Genomic DNA, 18,189 nt, shown 5'->3' with positions numbered 1-18,189 from the left:
ATTTCATTGCTGCCAAGCCCCACCACTAAGTAACAGTCCTTCTACAATGACCGATTCCTACACATTGACATGTAGCTTTTATGGTACAACAGTGTGCCTGAATGTGTCTTTTCAGAGGAAGTCTGCACCCTGGTCATTACAGAAGCTTTTCCTGAAGACTCTGGAATATTTAAATGTGTTGCTGAAAATGAATTTGGATCTGTAGCATCCAGTGCACGTCTCTCTGTTTCTCCAGGTAAGCATATATGGATTTCTGAGCAGAGCAACTAAGCACAAGAGAATTAATTTGCTGCTGTTCAGTGCCAGGCATAGCCACAGATATGTAACAACCAGAATTCAGACCCAAACACTTTTGTAGGCTCAAAAAGAAATGCCCCCAAAATGCTATCAGCTTGGGTGCTCCTCAAAGCTGAATATAAGTTATTCTGCATTTCTGCTCCTGGCCCTTCCTCTTCATAGGTCAGGATGACAAGGTGCAGATGTAGATCTCTCTGACAGAGGAGTCTCGTCCCTGAGCTTCATCCATTCAGGAATCCTAGCTTAGCCCAACGCACCAGTTGTATTGACACCTTGTTTATTGTAATACATGACTTGCCTGGCTTGTGCTGTCTAAACAGAACAGCACTTTGTGTGTAAGCCAAAGCCTACCAGCCCCTGTGAGGAGACAGGTTTGGCTAATGCAGCTGTGCAAGCTTTGGTTTACACAGGGCACAGGCAGGTTGAACTCCCACCCACCCAGACATACAGGTTTCACTCCCTGTAACTGCAGCGTGCTGTACTGATGAACCATTACTGTTTTCTGCCTGACCTGGGGACAATTCTACTTCCAGGAGCAAAAGAGCTGGAAAGCTTTGCAGGTGCTGCCCGCTTGCCAGCTGTGCAAGTCACCATGAAGAAACCCACCTTCACGAGGAACAGCCAAGCTGCAGCCAAGGACCGCGACGCGCCCAGCCTGCCGTCCTACAGCACGGACACCCCGGGGCTGGGGAATCGAGCGGAAGCCACAAACTTCAGCCAGATGAATTCAAAGAGCGAAGCTGAAGATTTTCACGGTGTTTATGAGAATTCACCTCAAGCTTCTCCTCTGCGGTAAGACAAAGAGAAAATTCACATCCCTTGGTCAGTTTTATACCACACTTAGGGAATTAACTTTCTAGTCATCTCAGCAATACAGCTGCAAAGCTCCTGTGTCCCATACCCTAACAGCTCAAACACACGGGCATGCAATAACCTGAGCTGTTTGCCTGTATGACAATACGAGCTTGCAACACCAGCCTAGCTACAGAACAGCACAGGCTCCATTTGGCAAAGTGTGTAACAATCTAAAGGCTCGTGTAGGTGGATAATGGTATTTGCAGAAATGCCTATCTCTAAGTAACTTTAAAAGCATAGCCCCAAATAATTATCCTCTAAAAGGTCTTTGGCTCCACAGCAGAGAAAAGGGAAAGGTCACAGTACCTGGAAATTTCAAGTAACTGCTCTGTTGCCACCAAGTTCCTCTGGAGCCTTGACCAAGTGGCGTCACCTCATGTTTCCATTCACCACTGTAAAATAGCAACAAAGCTTGAGATGCTCTAAGCGTGGAGCAGACTGAACCTATAAAGTGCTCCGTAGGAGACAAGTTCTGAACCAGTAACCAACTGAACAGAAAGAACACTCTCCTGTGTCATGGCAGGGCCATTTCCTGCTCAGGAGATGAGGATTTTCCTCAAGAAAAAACATTTCTTCTTATATCAAGACTCAAGCCAATTTCCGTCCCAAATACAGCTCTCAAGTAACTATGTACCTATGGCATTATTAGAAATGTTGTTTAGCCATTCTAGAGAAACTAAACAAGTTAGAACTCACACCCAAATTTTAGCAGAGTTTTCCAGGTGTTTATTGGCATTAACGTAGACCTCAAATACCAAGAGTTAAGAGCTCCAAACTCAGCACTGCAGAGCAGCTTCTTCAGTTCTGTTTGTGAAGGGGAAGCTACGAGGCAGACGTGTGCCTCCTCTCCCAGCTGAATGCCAGTAATGCATTACAGGGGTACTGTTACATCGTGTGTAAACGGCTGGCTGTGACAGAAAGCATTCTCCGTGCTATAGATTATTTCTGGATGTGCTCAGCCACTTTAAACCAGTTGTTTTAACAATTCTGGACACCCTCCTCCAAATTTACTACTGGAGAGACCATACCCGCAATACAAATTTATCTGTGCACAGGAACTTTTTACCACATTACTGAGTAAAAACGGGGTTTTCTTTAATAACCTGCAGCCCCCTGTGTTGTTCATTTAGCCCCAAGCTCACCCACAAAACCCAGGCAGTCAATCTCTAGTGAAATCAGCTGGGACCCTACAGAGAGCCCACTGCAGAACCAAGAGCCTGGCTGAAGCTAACTAGCACAGACTTCAGAGACTGCAGCCCTGCCAAGCTGCAGAGGGCTGCCTGCAACCTGTGCTGGAGCTGTGCATGTGCTGTCAGTGCCTTCATACATCACAAGCCAAGCCAAGCACATGAACGCTGCACTGTATTCGAGTCAATTCACACCCAACCACCACAAATCCAATCCAAGACAGGAAAGGTGAATTTGCTTGGGAGTACCTACTGCTGACTTGCATCCCACTACTTGTAATATTTACCTGATGATTATTTTGAACAAGAACAGACTTTTTTTAAAATTGTCTGCCAAACAAAAATGAAAGCTTTTTTTTTTTTTTTTTTTTTTTTTTATAAAACCTCTGTCATAATTACCTCTGGGAAGGAATGGGGCAGTTGCAGACATTTGCTGTCTCTCCTTTTACAACAGGACTAATTTTTCCATCCTCTCCTCACATTGCTCAAAGGCAGCAGGTAGCCTCTGCTTTGGCATTTGTAACAAGCAGCATGTGAGGAGGCTCTTTTAGGTGATACTTCAATGCTATGGTTATGGCTTGCAGCACTGCTTGAAGTGCTGCAAGGTGAACTTGGGTTTTCATTTTTAAAGTCCTGGTTGGTTTTTAATGCGATATGTGACATCCTGCATGAAGGGATATAACATCTCACCAAAATCAGCTTTGAAATAGCTTTGAAAAAGTGTGGTTTATATAAAATGTTATACTAGTTAACATTTTTAGTTAACACTAGTCAAAGAGCTGCAGAGTGCTTTCAGTTGGCAGCAATACTGAACCGCATTTTGGAAGGCATTTACATGCCACAGGGTACATAGAAAAAACTATCAGACCTTCTAGAAGTATCCAGCTCTGAGCACTTAAATACTTTTGAAACACGCAGCCTTATTGCCATGTGCTTTGAAATATTGTGAATGGGACTCAACATTGTTGCTGTTAAATTAAGCTATCATCTCTAATGATTAGCTGTTATTTTTAACTGCTTTGGTAAAAAGATTCAGCCATACAACTATCACGTACGTGGTTGAAACTGTTATTGAAGACAAAAAGAAATACTGACAAGTACCACGATGAATGAATGCTGTCCCTGTATTCATACTTCTCCAAACTATTGCTTAGCAACGGTCACTCTACAAAAGCTGGAAAATGCAGTTGGAGAAGACTGAAGCTACTTCTTTCAAGGCTTTTGTAGCTACAGGTTACAGCATCCTTCTCGACAGCCTTAAAAAAGCAGAGTAAAACCAGCCCCTGCTAGACTCTGTACAGATTATCATCTTTATTAAAGCCTGTTAACCCAAGCAAAGAAGAGGTTTCACGCACTAAGTATATTGCCAGGTGTTTTAGGTCGTTTTTACAAATGCTTAGTAAATAAACAGAAGATTTGTAGCTTTTTCTAGACCTTCATTACTGTATCACTCAAGAAACTAGGAGAACCTGATCAGACGCAGTGCGTCACTGTTCATAGAAAGGAAACTGAAGCAGTACAGAAAAGCTAACCCCTAACAGTGCTGCTCAAGGTACTATTAAGTTACCCCCAACATAAGCTATTAGATTCAGTCCTCTGCCTTTTTTTATCGCTTGAGCTTCTAGTTCTTTCAAGTTTTTTTCCTACCTTCTGGATGTCACTTTTTCCTGTTCCTTCTCATTCATACAAGTCTCCCGGTTGTGTTCAGCCTCTTGAGCGTACAAAGCTGTCCTCAAATTGATGCCTTGCAGCCAACTTCAGTTCTGAAATGAGTGCACTGCACCCTCATTGAAGTCCCTGGGAAGCCAGAGAGCCTGTCTGAGCACAGAGCTTGACCTTTAGCATGCTCACAGCTTCCTACACCACAAGCGATCACGCTACACTTACTGTCTTTTATTTACTTTTTAAAGTACTCAACTCCCTCTGGACAAACTACACGATTTTATTTTTTTTTTGAACAAAAAAAAAAGCAACAACAAACAAAATAACCTCTCCAACAGCCAGGGACACACTTCCTCCCTTAATCACTTTCATCAGGAGGAATTTAAATAAATTAGCACTCAATTAACACCTGCTGTGTAGATTTAGTTCACAAATACTGAGTTGATGTTTAAATACAAACCCTAAATGTGGATTAACTCTTGAAGACTGTGCTGAAAGACTCACCCATACGGTGAAGGGAGAAAAGAGAAAAGTTAAAGCCCACACACAGCCTGAGCTGCTGTGCTCACAGGGCTGGAGGTTTTTTAAACAATAGTGTGCATGTTAGGCAACGGTTGCTAAAGTATAATTAAGACACTTAAACACTATAATGATAATTTAAGATGTAATTAAGCACTAAAGCCTTTGATCAAAGGGATACAAATCTCCTAATCTACCAGCAGGATCTGTTGTTGTTCTGGTGAAAACAGCCTAGCTGGATATTTAATTCCAAGTTAACACACATAATAATGCCCACAAATAGCAATATACCATCAAATAACATCTCACCATCAAGTATACTTAATTTGTGTTATTCAGTGAAGGACTGATGCTTCAGGCTCACATCTGATTATTTCACCCCCACGAGTGATGCCACCGCTTTCGACTGTGCAAGGAGCCGTGCCCTGGGTACCGAGGCGCACTACGGCCGGCGGGTGCTGCTGCAGGGTTACTTCACCTGCATTCACGTCAAGCTTTCAGTGTCTGCTGCCTTTAAACCTTAAAAGCAGTGCCCAGTTTTATCACTACTGGGGCAGTTAGCTGCTGTAGCTAACAGTTACGGTATATGAAGAAAGGAGTTTCACTGAGATGTTTCACAAAGCAGGATTTGGGGGTGTCTCAGGATGTTGCAGCAGCCCTCTGCTGCTGCCTGCTACAGGCAAAAGCTGCTCTTCTGTTCAGCACCTGCAGACTTCTTCAGTTCTTTGCTTTCTCTTGCTTAGTCCCAGGATGTCGCAGGGAACAAGGCTGACCCTCAGCAGTTTATCAGTGGGGAGAGCCGGGAGCTCCATGCCCGCTGCTGCTGCCAGCTTGGGCAACCCTGGAAAACCAGAGCCTTCAGAAACAAAGCCTCAGCTGCTGACTGCATGGAGTGGGATCAAATACCTGGGCTTTGGGAACACCCATGGCTGCTCCAAGTCGTGGCCCCGACAGCGAAGCCAATCATCCCACAGCAGGCATGCAGGGTTGAGCCCCACGGAGCCATCCCAGCACCGGCCCTGTAGGAGGGCCCTGTCTCACCTCCCCAAGTGAGCGGGGTCTGGGCCTCGCTCCTGGAGGGGCTCAGCTCCCCCATGAGCCTTGGAAGCCCAGCCTGGCGGTGGGGCATGGAAACAAGGACGTGAGGATGCTAGGGCATGGGGCGTGGAGATGCAAAGGCATATGGCACGGGCACAGGACACGGTGATGCAAGGGCACGGTGCCGCCATGCGGGCAGGTTTTACCGCTGCCCACACTACGTGATTTGCTGACCACAGGCACCTGCCAAAAAATGAGGTTCTGGCCCTTAAATGAAGTGCCCCGAGAGAGCTGAGCTGGTGGAGACTCTTATTCTGACACTGGTGTAGCAGGAGGACAGGCAGGTCCAGCAGTGTCATTTGTTGGCAGCACATTAAAGTCTCTGGTCTTATAATGCTACGCAGAGGGCTACTATGACAGTCTGTGTCAGTGAATGACGGCCCCTTCCCAAAATACTGGTTAAAGCCCAGGTGACAACTTCTAGGCTGTAGGTAAGGTCCTTTTTTTTTCCCATCATTTTTTATTTCAAATCTGCTACTGAGCTGGCATGAGAAATTGCAATGCGATGTGTAATACTAAAATAAAAAGGTACTGTGGGTGCAAAGAAGGGAAAAATGTTTGTTGTTTCTTAAAGAAAGAAAGCGTTTCTTACTGCTCTTTGTTTTCATCTGGTAAAGTCAAAAGGCTACTGTTTGTTTTCCAATCAAGGTGGAATGATTTGAGGGAAATGCAACTTATCCCTTGCTGCGACGGGTGGATCTGTGCATCATGGGGCAGTGTTCATTTAGTATCTTATTTTACTGCGGTATTCTAGAAAATAAAGTAAAGGTGACTTGCTGTACAGAGCCTGTAGATGAAATGAATGAACCTGTACACAGGCAGTGATATCAACGTGGTACAAAAACAAGATTCTACCTTTTTTTTTTGCACTAGTGAATGAGAACGTAGTTTGGATATGCTCCAAAAATTTGAGCTGGCTTCAAATTCCAAGAACACGACAAGGGGAAAACTAGGGAATTTTTACTACAAAACCTGTTTAGTTGCTGTTAATTTACAACTAATATTGGCAACTACTTTTAGGAAATGAAAGCTTTAAATCCTCATAAAACAAGAGCAATGTCTTCAGCTGATCTCCCCCCAAGGAATTTCTGACCCCGTGGATCCCTTCTTTGGGCTCTCCAATGAGAGGAATACAATATACTGTGTATATATAGCAGCAAAACAGCTGATCTCAGTGGGGCAAGATTACAATTTTTTCCAGCACATGTAACTGTGTGGATTTACATTCTCATTTTTTATTAGTAGCTTTTAATTTATTTGAGGAGGAGTGGGGGCTGGTGTTTATTTATCCTAGAGCTGAAGTTAGTTGTCAGTCTCAACAAATTTAGTAAGTTTGCTTAAATGAAACATTCCCCTTCTGTAAATTGATGGGATACCAGGTTTAGATATCAATGACTTCCAAAATAAATAGAGGACCTCTGAGCTGCTTGGCGTGCCCTACTTTATTCTGTGGCTATGTCATTCTGGCAATTATTAGCCACAACAGCAAACCTCAGGAAATCTCTGAACAGAAAAACACTGTCCTGACATTCCAATCCCAAATCTCAATTCGATATAAGAAGTTCTGAATTCAAAAATCTGGTGATGGGTTGTTGCAATAAGCCAATTGCTATTTCTTTCAGAAATTACTGGGCTCTTGCAGATAAGATAGCTATGGTGAGCACTGCAGCTGGGTCTGATGGAGTGCATGACTTGTTCTTTTAACCTGAAACGTTTGCATAGTTTTTGAAATAGCTCTAATCAATCCTAAATTGTCTTATTTTAAGCTTAAGCTTTAATTGTCAACTGCCTGAACATAGAATTCTTTAGACTGCTAATGACTGCTCACAAGAAGATATTTTTGCAAGTTAAATTGTGATGTACAATTTACTTTATCTGTATTGTCTTCCTTAAGGGAAAATCCACACCAAGACAGCCTCTATTCTGCAAGGCCAGGGTTCCATTCTATCCAGGAGCCCAGCCAAGAAAGCTTTCGTGGCCTACCAGCTAGTTTTTACCCGCCACCTATCCAAAGCCAGTTATCACCAACAAAAACCCAGGACAGTCGTGAAACTTCTCCTATGAGTGCCCATAATTTCCCATCCGTTTCCTCTATGTGCCAACCAACCATGTTTAACTACGAACGTCCAAAACACTTTATCCAGTCTAAGAATGTGTGTCAAGGGCAACAGCAGCCTCCGGGACCTGCAACCTCTACAGAGCCGAGCAGACAAATCAAACAGTCCTCCATTCTAATACAGCCTCGTAACCCTAGCGGGCAGAAATTCTCCTCCTCGTCATCGCTGAGCTCTTCAATCACGCTCTCCTCGCCTTCCTGTAGTGCCCCTAAGGAATCCACATATCCCGTCACGCCTGCGTCTGCGCAGTCTCCTGCTAGCTCATCATCCGGGCAACGGCTTATATCCATGCCTAACCAACCCCCCGCAGCATTCCTGTGCTCAGTGCTACCCTCGCAGCCTGATTATAACAGCCAAACTCCTCCCGGGGAACCTCAGTAAGTATACACAGGCTGCTAACTTCCCCTCGCTTTCACCTGGCCTGGCCTGGCCTCTCCTGTGCACTGACCAACCCAACCCCAACCCGGCCAGCTTGGCCGAAGCCAATGGTCCAGCTCCCATTGACTTCTGATGCGCGAGGCAGGGCTTTGCATGCGTGAAGTGAGGCAGGTTAGGAGGCTGAGTGCTTGCCCTTGGTGTCTCTGTGGGATAGATGGGTGTAAATGAGGAATTGAACTGCCCAGCAGCCATGCCACTGGCTGTTGCACACATTTGTTGGTCTCAGTTTGAACGGTTTAGTGTGATTTGATGGGAATCACTTGTTCAACGGTATCCAGAACAGAAGATAGACAGCCATCTCAAATGGACTCTTCTCTACAAACATGCCTTGTGAACAGCAAAGAAGGCAGCAGCATGTTTCACATACAAACAGCATTAAAATTCCTAGTAAGTCTCAGCAGAATTTTCAGGCTCTACATCATGATGGGACTCTATACTTCCCTAGAATTCAGTTTTCATTAATCATACATACTAGCAGAAAGGCAGCCACTTCAAAATTTTACCCCTTAAGACCAAAGACCAAATTCTTTCCTGAATAAGTATTATATCATTTTGCCTTTGGGCTGCAATCCAAATACCTCCCAAGGTCAGTGAGATCTCAAAGGGAGCTGGGTCTTGCCTTCTCACCAACTTGTACTCCTGCCAACATTAGCTGGAGGTCCCAGGGAAAGTCAGTGCAGAAAATCCAGCAGAAGGTATTAGGAAGGTGATAGGAGCAGGGGGCTCATGCTGACCTGGGTATAAATACAGGTTTAAGTGCCAGTTTGTATTCAGGAAACCTGAATGTTTCTGGACTGGTCTCTTTCTGTTTTTTGGGTGTTTTCTCTGAGCACAGCACTGTGGGAAGGTAAGACCAAGTGGGCTAGCTGAGACACTGAGAAGTGCTTTTTAGAAGTCCTGCAGGAGTCCTTGTGGGTTAGGTATGCATCTGGAGTAACTGCTGGGATTTGTGTATGTGGGGGGAGGTTGTTTTCATAGCAAGACTTGATCATCTCTTGACTATGGATTACAGGAGCAGGTTATGTGGGGATTGTAGCACGGGCACCTAAAGACCCCAGTGGGATAAGCTTAGTTATTGAACATCTGAACAGAAATGCCTTCTGGGACCCTGAAGAAGAAGATAGTAAATCATTTGTTCACACATAATGAACTTGTTTGTGACCCTGCTGTGGATTTGCAGCACCAAGAGCTTTTTTAGCAATTGAAATTGCACAGGAGTGCAGTTCTCGAGGGAGAACTCTCTCCTGGAGACACTCTCCAAGCTCAATGGAGCTCTCAAAACACTGCTAGCCCAGCTGCATGCATTCAAACCAGGACAGAGGCCACTGCAAGATTTAGGAATGTTGAATGGTGACCCACAGCAAGCTACTGTGACAGTGCACAGTGCTATGGGATGACACTGAATGACTAGATTTGATAATGATGCTTCCCCTTAAGTTTTTCATCTTCAGTCATGCCGCCTAGCCTATCTCCCAAATTCTTTACAAGTTCCTTTGAACCACAGTTTCTAGGTAGCAGTTTCACGTTTTTGTGTCTATAGTGAACAGCCAAGCGAGCCTACAGGAATAACTTTGTTTTCTCTCCCTGCACGAGTAGTTACCCAAAGCCAATGTATAACAAACAAGCTAGCATCAACTCTATGCAGAAGACATCTGACCAAGAAATTCGAGGAACAAAAGAGGCCCTCATCCAGGACTTGGAAAAGAAACTCCGATGCAAAGACAACCTCCTCCAGAATGGCAACCAGGTAAGGGAAAGCTGCTGATTACGGAACCAGTTTGCTCTGCCCAGGTTTCACCCTGCATTCTAATCCCGGGGCTGATAAGCCACTGAAATCATTAGAAACTTGGAGAAATACTGATACTTAAAAGCTTATTCTAGAGAGTACCACCACATGTGGTACACCTCTTTGATTTCTTTTTATATGAACAATAACCAATCAAAGAAAACACGTGACCTTTTATGATAAAGTCTGTGAGATATAAGAGGGTTTTATACTCAGTGCCTATCTATTCATTCTGTGAAGGGACAAAATACAATCCTCATGATCAAGAAATCCGAATCTTGGAGACAAATATTGCTTACCAGTTGGGAAGCACATTACAACAAGCTGGAGTAAGCAGGTCTTTAATGCAAGTTGCAACCTTCCTGCTGGTTGGAGCTAGACTAGTAAAATCCCAGTGTTTATGGTTCCAATCTTCTTTTCCCTGAAATAGAAATGAGTTTTGCCATTACTATCAGTGGAAAAAGGCTTGTATCATATACATATATATAGTTGTAAACATTGAAGGAAAAATAATGTCAGGTCAAATATGAGTTAACGTGTCCCTAACAGGAATGTCCTATCTGCTGTAAGAAAGTTTGCCATTGCAAGCCAGCCTTTCTTCCCATAGGAAGCCAGACTAAAAATAAGGCTTATGCAATCACCCCTGTGTGCCCTCCTCCCCTTGTCCTCCAACAACGTCTGAACCAACTGGCCAGTCTTCAGCCACACTTAATCTCAGCAGTAATGATCTCTGGGATATTATGCTCTCGCAGGTTTTGCAAAAGGTCCGTCTTGCTCTCTTCTAAGGAAAAGTCCCCCAAACCTTCTCAAATCCTTATCTACACAGGAGTAATCACATGTATGTCCTGTACATGAGATAAATTTAGTCAGTTTGTCCTCACCTCACAAATCCAACTTAAAACTTGTGGGAAGCCAAGAACTTGATAAACTTGTGGGAAGCCAAGTTTCAGGTGTTTTGGAGCTTGTAGGAATAACACATGGGAGTAGGGGACAGTAGCATCTAGCCTCTAGCTCCTGAAGTAAATCCACAGCTGAATGACTTGGGAAGTTTTCCCAGTGCTAACAGAAAGGTACCCTGGGACTTACTCTGGCTTCCGAGATAATGCCATCAGTTACCCATAAATAATCCCAGCGCGGAAAAAAAAGAGGCGTGGAAGGCCACAGATGGCATTAGAGAGGCTTTGATGAACAGGCAGTTTAATCTTTTATGCATTTCAGTGCTGTATATATTGAGGCTGACTTCAGTAGGCATCACGGACTGCAAACCCACTAGAACAGAAGTAGAGTTTCTGTTCAGCCACTGCTTTCACTGACGACACCCTGACTTTGTGGCATATTAATGCACTTTTACGAGATGAACTGAAATAGTAGATGGACTTACGACAAGAATTCCTCTCTGCTCTGCTTTTAGCGATTAACTTATGAAGAAAGAATGGCTCGCAGGCTGCTAGGACCAGAAAACGCTGCATCTGTGTTTGAAGCACAAAGTGAAGATATGCAGAACGCACAGGTAAATGGGGCCTCTCTCTAGAGCAGTAATTCCCTGGTGGTGGTGCTGTGAACTGCTTATACTTAACAAGGATGGATGGGGAGATGGTGTTTTCCTGGTACCAGTGCAGAAGAGGGAAGGGAAAAGCTTTTGCTAGCGAATCTCAGTACAGTTGGGATTTGGGTTTGGGGGAGATGGTGGTGGAGTGGGGGCGGTTTAAGCACCGAATGCTGGCAGTACTTCCCCCATCCCCTTGCTGGGCCTGATCTGTAGGAATGACCTCTCTAGGGAGGAATTGCAACAGCTGCTACCCAGCCTCAGCACTCTGCCTGTGACAGGCAGGGAGAAGCACAGCGAGGGATCCAGGTACCCACTCTAATAGCCTGAGTTCTGCCTTGGCCAGGACAGCAAGATTTACACCTGTCACTGTTTGGAGTCAGTGACATTGACTACAGGAGGTCAGGGCTGTGGGGTGGGATTGGTTGGGTTTTATCCCTTCCAGAAGCTTGCAATCGTTAACAGAAGACAAAGCAGTTATTTTAGCAGCCCACATGCTGATAGCCAAGAATCTATTACTACTGGCATGTTCAAAAACATTTTAGTTGGGGACTTGCATCATTCATTGGTTATTCAGAACAGGCCAGTTAAAAGCTCTCTCTGGCACTTCTTTGATCAAAGTTGCTGGAAATATCTGTGATGTGGCACTGGACACCTGTGCTGCCAAAGAAAACATCCCTCCTGCTGCATGCATGCAGAGAGCCAGCAGGCTGGCATTCATCTTTCCAAATGCAGTTAGCAAAACTCTTCAATGCAAGAGACACTTAAGATCACAGCAAGGGTGGAATACACAGTTTGAGCTATTTCTCCCCAGCAATCACCTGACAAAAGCAGACAAGAAAGGAACATGATGGATGTCAGAGAGGAAGAGAGACCTCATTTTATTTTGCATAAAAATGCTCCATATGAAATGGAAGGAGAAATTGGCTTATATTTAGATTTTTTTTTTTTTAATTCATTATTGTATTCACTGATTCATTCAGGGAATGAAGCTGAAACTTTAAATAAAGCTAAATCTTTACTTACGTGATGCTTGCCCTGAACTGAAAGTTGATTCTGTGTTTGAAGTTTAAACCCAGGCTTAAGTGTTCCACAGAAATGGGCTACGGAGTGCAGAACCAAGCACTGTAATGGCAAACACCCCAAAAATGTCCATGTAGCATTTCCTCTGCCTGATTCCCTTGCTAAAATGAGTCACTAGTGATAAACTCTGCTTGTATTTTTCAAATATCCAAGCTCCTATCAGGAATCAGTCCTGGGTACTTTAGCAGATTTACTCATGTGATTGTGGAGCTGTCAGTAAGCTTACTTGGTGCTGTGATGTAGAAAGAAAAATATTTTCCAGCTCCGCATGTGTTCACTGCTAGTGGTACCATATTTAAGTGGGCACAATACTATGTTCTTGCCAGTGATTCCACTTCTATTCCTGCTATTGGGAAGGACATTCTGTACTTAGCTCTCATTTTAGATACTGCCAGCAGCACTGCTCTCCTCTAACAAAGGTTATTGGCTTGCCAAAGGCCCAGTGTGCCAAATGAAGCTGCTGCACCTATCACCTGTGCAGAGTGACAAGAAGCTGGTCTATTAATAGGACTTGTTGCTAGCACGGCAAAAAGTCTAGGGTGAAAAGAGAGCATGTTAGCATATGATGCAAGTTTCTTTACATCTTAACCCAGCAACTTCTAAGTATTCAGTGTGCTTTAAGGAGCAGTATATTAACTCAAAATGGCTTCTCATTTGGTTTATAGTTAAACTTCCTCTGTAAATTAACTCACCTTTTGTTTTCCTCTTTCCAAGCACCAGAACGCAGAGAACATCAGGCTGCAGGTTCCTACAACACATGTAAGGTAATGCATAAACCTGTGCTGTGCTACTCTTCGAGACCTTATTTCAAGGATTTCTAGACAACGCTAGCATTCCTTTGCTTTTCATTTTTCCTGAAGTAGTAATTACTAAACTCATTTACTTCCTTTCAACCAAAATGCTACCATTTGTGGATGGCTGCTGAAGCCTGTGGTGTTAATGCAGTCAATTCTAAGCATAACACTAAATTTTGAAAGACTTGTATCTAGGGCAAATATGTGTCATAGTCTAGAAAACATATTTCTAGTCAAAGCAAAGCCCAACAATGTAAATGATAAAACACAGCCCACATTGTTTGGATATTAAGCCAAAGATGAGTTTTTCCTATGTTATGCTTCTGTGTTAAACTGAATAACTTCAGCAAGATAAGTGGTTCATCAATACTCATGCCTTACAGCTAAAAAACAACCAGAATTGTACCGCTGGGTTCCTAGACATCCTGAGTGACTCAGCACTGCAGTGAGATCTGTGCTATAGTAACTTTCACACAACTGTTACTGTCCTCGTTTTAGGAGCAGACCATCCTCAAGAGGAGACGAACGTGGACATGACGCAATTCAGGAAAAGTTTTTTCAGCCACGTTTCACACAAGTGCCAGAGGATGTCATTATTGAGGAGGGGCGATTCTGCAGGCTCGACTTCAAAGTAATACCAGCCTTTCACTCTCAGTCCCCGTAGCTGTGTGGTGTGTGTGGCATGAACAGATCTGAGCTGCAGTGCCTTTGTGGCTTGGTGAGACAGAGCACTAACAGCAAGTTGCACAGGGTCTCTCCAGGCAGTGTAAAACTGGTAACAAGATGGGTAAATGTGTCAACATTTTCCCTTGGAAAACATAAGTGGAATGAGTTGCATAAGAGTATGGCTAAAGCTAAATGGTCGTAAATATGGACCACCACAGAAGTGGTCCATAGATCACTAGAGCTCAGTGCAAAGACTGAATATTAAGACCTTGTTTCAAGAAATCTTTTAGAGAAGTGACCTTGTGCTCTCCACTGGGACACCCACTGGCTTCAGTGGAATGGAAACCCGCCCAGCACAGCCTATGTAGGAGAGGGCTGCCTGCTTTTAATGAGTCTTCTATACAGCTGTAAGTGTGCCCTGGCTGGAGCAGGCATCTGGCAAGGAAATGTACTAATGACAAACAAATAGAACAGCAGAGGGGCCTGAGACTGTACAGTAATTGTGCCAGCCCTAGGGTAGGAAAGAACCTGGCACTTGCACATATGCGGCTTTACTGCAAATATTGTTTTCTGATTGTGGCGTGCCTTGTTTTTTTCCCAATTGCATCCAAGAAGACTTCCAATCCCTTGCCTTAAATAGTCAGGCAATACCTTAACGTAACCTTTAACCATTTTGCTGCGATGTGACAGATATGGATGTTTCTGACTGTGATGGACAACCTAGAGCATGTCTGCAAGACACAGTTTGTTAACATACTTTATCAAAAGTGTACAAATTTCGGCACTGCTACAGTGCTAGCTGTGAGATTAGATAGGTGAGTTTGCTCCCTCCATGAACCCACAATGAACATCTTTGACTTAATCAAACCTATTTTATGGGATGGGAACAACAGGGGTTTGCAGGAACAGCATCCACTGTCTTGCAGCTAAAGCTCATCCCTGCACAGCACTTCACGAGCCTTCCTCTCTGCGCAGCACCACATTAATATTCAAAAATTAACTTTTTGTATTATGACCATGACTCTATCACCTATATACCTCAATCTCTATACAGCATTGAAGAGTTTGTATCATCTTAAAGCTTTTTAACTCTTTGCTGCTTTTCTCCCATTCACAGGTTAGTGGGCTGCCAACCCCAGATGTGATGTGGTATCAGAATGGAAGGATGGTACATCAAGACCAGTTTCATAAAATGATCGTGTCAGAAAAGGGATTCCACTCATTTATTTTTGAAGCGGTCAAATCATCTGATGCAGGGACATACGAATGTGTGGCTGTCAACCGTGCAGGAGAAGCATCTTTTGCAGTAAAAGTAGAAGTAATTGGTAAGACAGAGAACTGATGATTATCAGACACGGCAAACCACAGTCATCTAACGCCGCCTTCTGTGTGTTTGGGATATTAAAGCAATTACAAACTAGAGGCAGATCTCCAGATCTTCAGGCTCAAAGTATAACAAACACTTTACCTTTTCCAATACTCTTTTAATATATACATTTGGGATGAAATATTTCTTCAAAGCTCTTGTAGTGGGGGATTTAAACTTAGCGTGATATCCAGAATTTGGGAGTTGCTCATCTCCTAGAACTGACAGTGACTCTCTTAAAATGGATTGTCTACTACACCCCTATGCACATAGGAATGAATTACCTGTAGGTTAAGAAGTTGCTGTAGGGGATGTGCCCCCCTAAATTTAGCAATTTGAAATCTAAAAAAAAAAAAAAAAGCCTGATAATAATGTTCAATACTTACAGTAACTCCTCCTCTTTCCTCTTTAATTTAGCAAAAGAACATCACACACCTCCAACTTTCATCTTCAAGCCACAAAGCAAAAAGGTTTTTGAAGGAGATACAGCCAGACTCGAATGCCAGATCTCTGCCATCCCAACACCTCGGATTTACTGGAAAAGAAACAATGAAATGGTACAATATAATACAGACCGAATAAGGTATCCTACTAATGAGTTGGCTATTAGTGTGTTAGGAAAACGATAACCAGTGTTTAAGTCAAATTTGAATTAGCTGCTTAATAAAAACAGCAGCTGGGGAGCTAGATATGCCCCTCATTTATGAGGCATGATGAACCAGCCCATGTGCTGGACAGGCATGATGCCCAGAGCATTGTTTTGAGAACAGAAAATGCTGTGACCAGATGCCACTGGATTCCAACAGCAGTTACACAGCTCAGTGAGAAGCATGGCTATGGCACCAAGAAATGCAGCGTTCATCACGCTCTGAGGTTATGGGGACTGCAGAAGGGTTGTGGTGCCACCAGAATGCTACCAAGATGTGAATTATTGGTGGGTTGTAATAAAAATGCAGTGTTTACATTTAAATAGTTAGCAGTGCCCTGCAGGAATTGTTGAGGGCTTTCACAGCTCCTCACATGTAACCAGACAATGTTTTCTCACCTTCCCCCTCCAAGCACTTACATGTGAATATCCACATTTTCTTTTCAGCTTGTTACATGACAATACTGGAAGGATTTGCCTCCTGATTCATAACGCAAACAAAAAAGATGCCGGTTGGTACACAGTGTCTGCTGTCAATGGAGCAGGAGTGGCCACATGCCATGCCAGACTGGAGGTTGCAAGTAAGTACCACTCTGCGGTGCTGTAACCACAACTTGGACAGCTGCTTGCACCTGTATTCCAAATGGACCCTGATGGTTAACCTACCAAAGCTTGGGCTGTTGGGAGGACTTCTTTCCCAGGATAATGAACTACAGAAAAAGTAACTAGCCCAAGAAAATCACACATCTGTGCAATACTATGTGATGAGTCTCTTACAAATGGTTTGCATCTGCTGCCTGTCCCACAAAAGTCTACGTTTTGACAGATACCAAGGAGGGTGAATGTTGTCCTTCCCATAAATTTCCAGCTTGTCTGTTAAGTTCTTCCTAAGGGTTGGCTGTTCTATGTTGCAGATAAAAAACAAACAAACAAAAAAGCAATTGAGTTGCTATACCCTGGGTCTTTCCACAGTCTGGGAAGACACTGAAAGAGGCTTTTTTCTCTCTTCCAGCACATGCAAACAAGCCAGTTCCAGCCCCAAAGCAGTTACGGGTTCGACCAACTTTTAGCAAGTATTTGGCACTTAATGGCAGAGGACTGGACGTGAAACAAGCTTTCTCACCAGAAGGAGAGTTTCAGCGTTTGGCTGAGCAGTCTGGACTGTATGAAAGTGACGAACTTTAACTGGAAATGAAGAGGAAAACTCACACCTCTAAGAGACAGTTACTACATAGACGTAGTTAACCGATGGTTGCTCTGATTAGCAAAATACCTATCTACGTACTTCTACTTTGACTCTTGCACATTCTGTTGTTCCCCTTTTACCTGTTAGATTTTATTTATATGGGTTGGTGAATATAGCCATTTACTGAGTATTGTATTTTAACTATACAGGCTAAGAAAGCAGGGCAATTAGATTTTACAGGTGTAGGTGGTTTTAGCTCCACCTGTGCTTGGTTACTTGCTAAAGTAGATTGGTTTGTACTGCTTCTCTAATATCACTCTTGATAATAGCAGAACTCTGTAATGTCTGAATACTAAAACCAAATGGCCTAGAGTGTTTTTATGAGGACTGCATAGAGGCAAATAAAACTTTAAATATCCACCACGGGCTATGACTCTTCCTTGATCTGTTAAAATGCAGCTACAGCTGCCTGGCACCACATCCAGCCCAGCAAAGCCCAGTTCTTTCCCTCCTGGCTCTGTAGGGGTTCCTCCTGTTCCTCTCCTCTCCCTATTTCCCAATTCCTTGTCTTCTGCCTCCTCAGAGCTACTGCAGCTCTCAGCCCTGAGACACGGCAGTGAGGCATCACCAAGAGTTTTCCTTCTTGCATGCTTGATGCAGAAGCTGCACTATATAACACAGCACTGAGGCAGCCACAACTTCCCTCCTTCTAATAAAGGAGCGACTGGGCCTTATCTCTGTTGACTCTCAACAAGACGGTGATTTGACTAACTCAATTTCTATGCTGTTATTCACAGCCATTTTTTTTTTTTTTTTTTTTTTTAGCAAAAACTGATTTTGCCAAATTCCAGCAACCTAACCTGAAGCTTTTTCAGCCCTGATCTCTAAAGGCAGATGGGTGAAGACAAATCCAGCCTGAACCCAGGCTGTTGGGGTGCGCAGT

The 18,189-nt window shown here is 43.7% G+C and overlaps 1 protein-coding gene across 1 annotated transcript; it reads left to right on the top strand.

The window, feature by feature from the left end:
- The first annotated feature begins 7,711 nt into the window (after nt 1–7,711).
- On the top strand, nt 7,712–17,245 carry MYOT (myotilin). Its single transcript, XM_032197009.1, has 9 exons — nt 7,712–8,112; nt 9,770–9,920; nt 11,371–11,469; nt 13,303–13,352; nt 13,881–14,013; nt 15,166–15,373; nt 15,832–15,997; nt 16,508–16,641; nt 17,073–17,245. The coding sequence occupies exons 1-9, from the start codon at nt 7,712–7,714 to the stop codon at nt 17,243–17,245; spliced, it is 1,515 nt and encodes a 504-aa protein (XP_032052900.1).
- Nucleotides 17,246–18,189: the final 944 nt, after the last annotated feature.

The sequence above is a fragment of the Aythya fuligula genome, chromosome 14 (assembly GCF_009819795.1).
Source record: "Aythya fuligula isolate bAytFul2 chromosome 14, bAytFul2.pri, whole genome shotgun sequence".
Lineage (NCBI taxonomy): Eukaryota > Metazoa > Chordata > Aves > Anseriformes > Anatidae > Aythya > Aythya fuligula.
The sequence above is the reverse complement of the archived record's forward strand: the minus strand, read 5'-3'. Positions and strand labels throughout refer to the sequence as shown.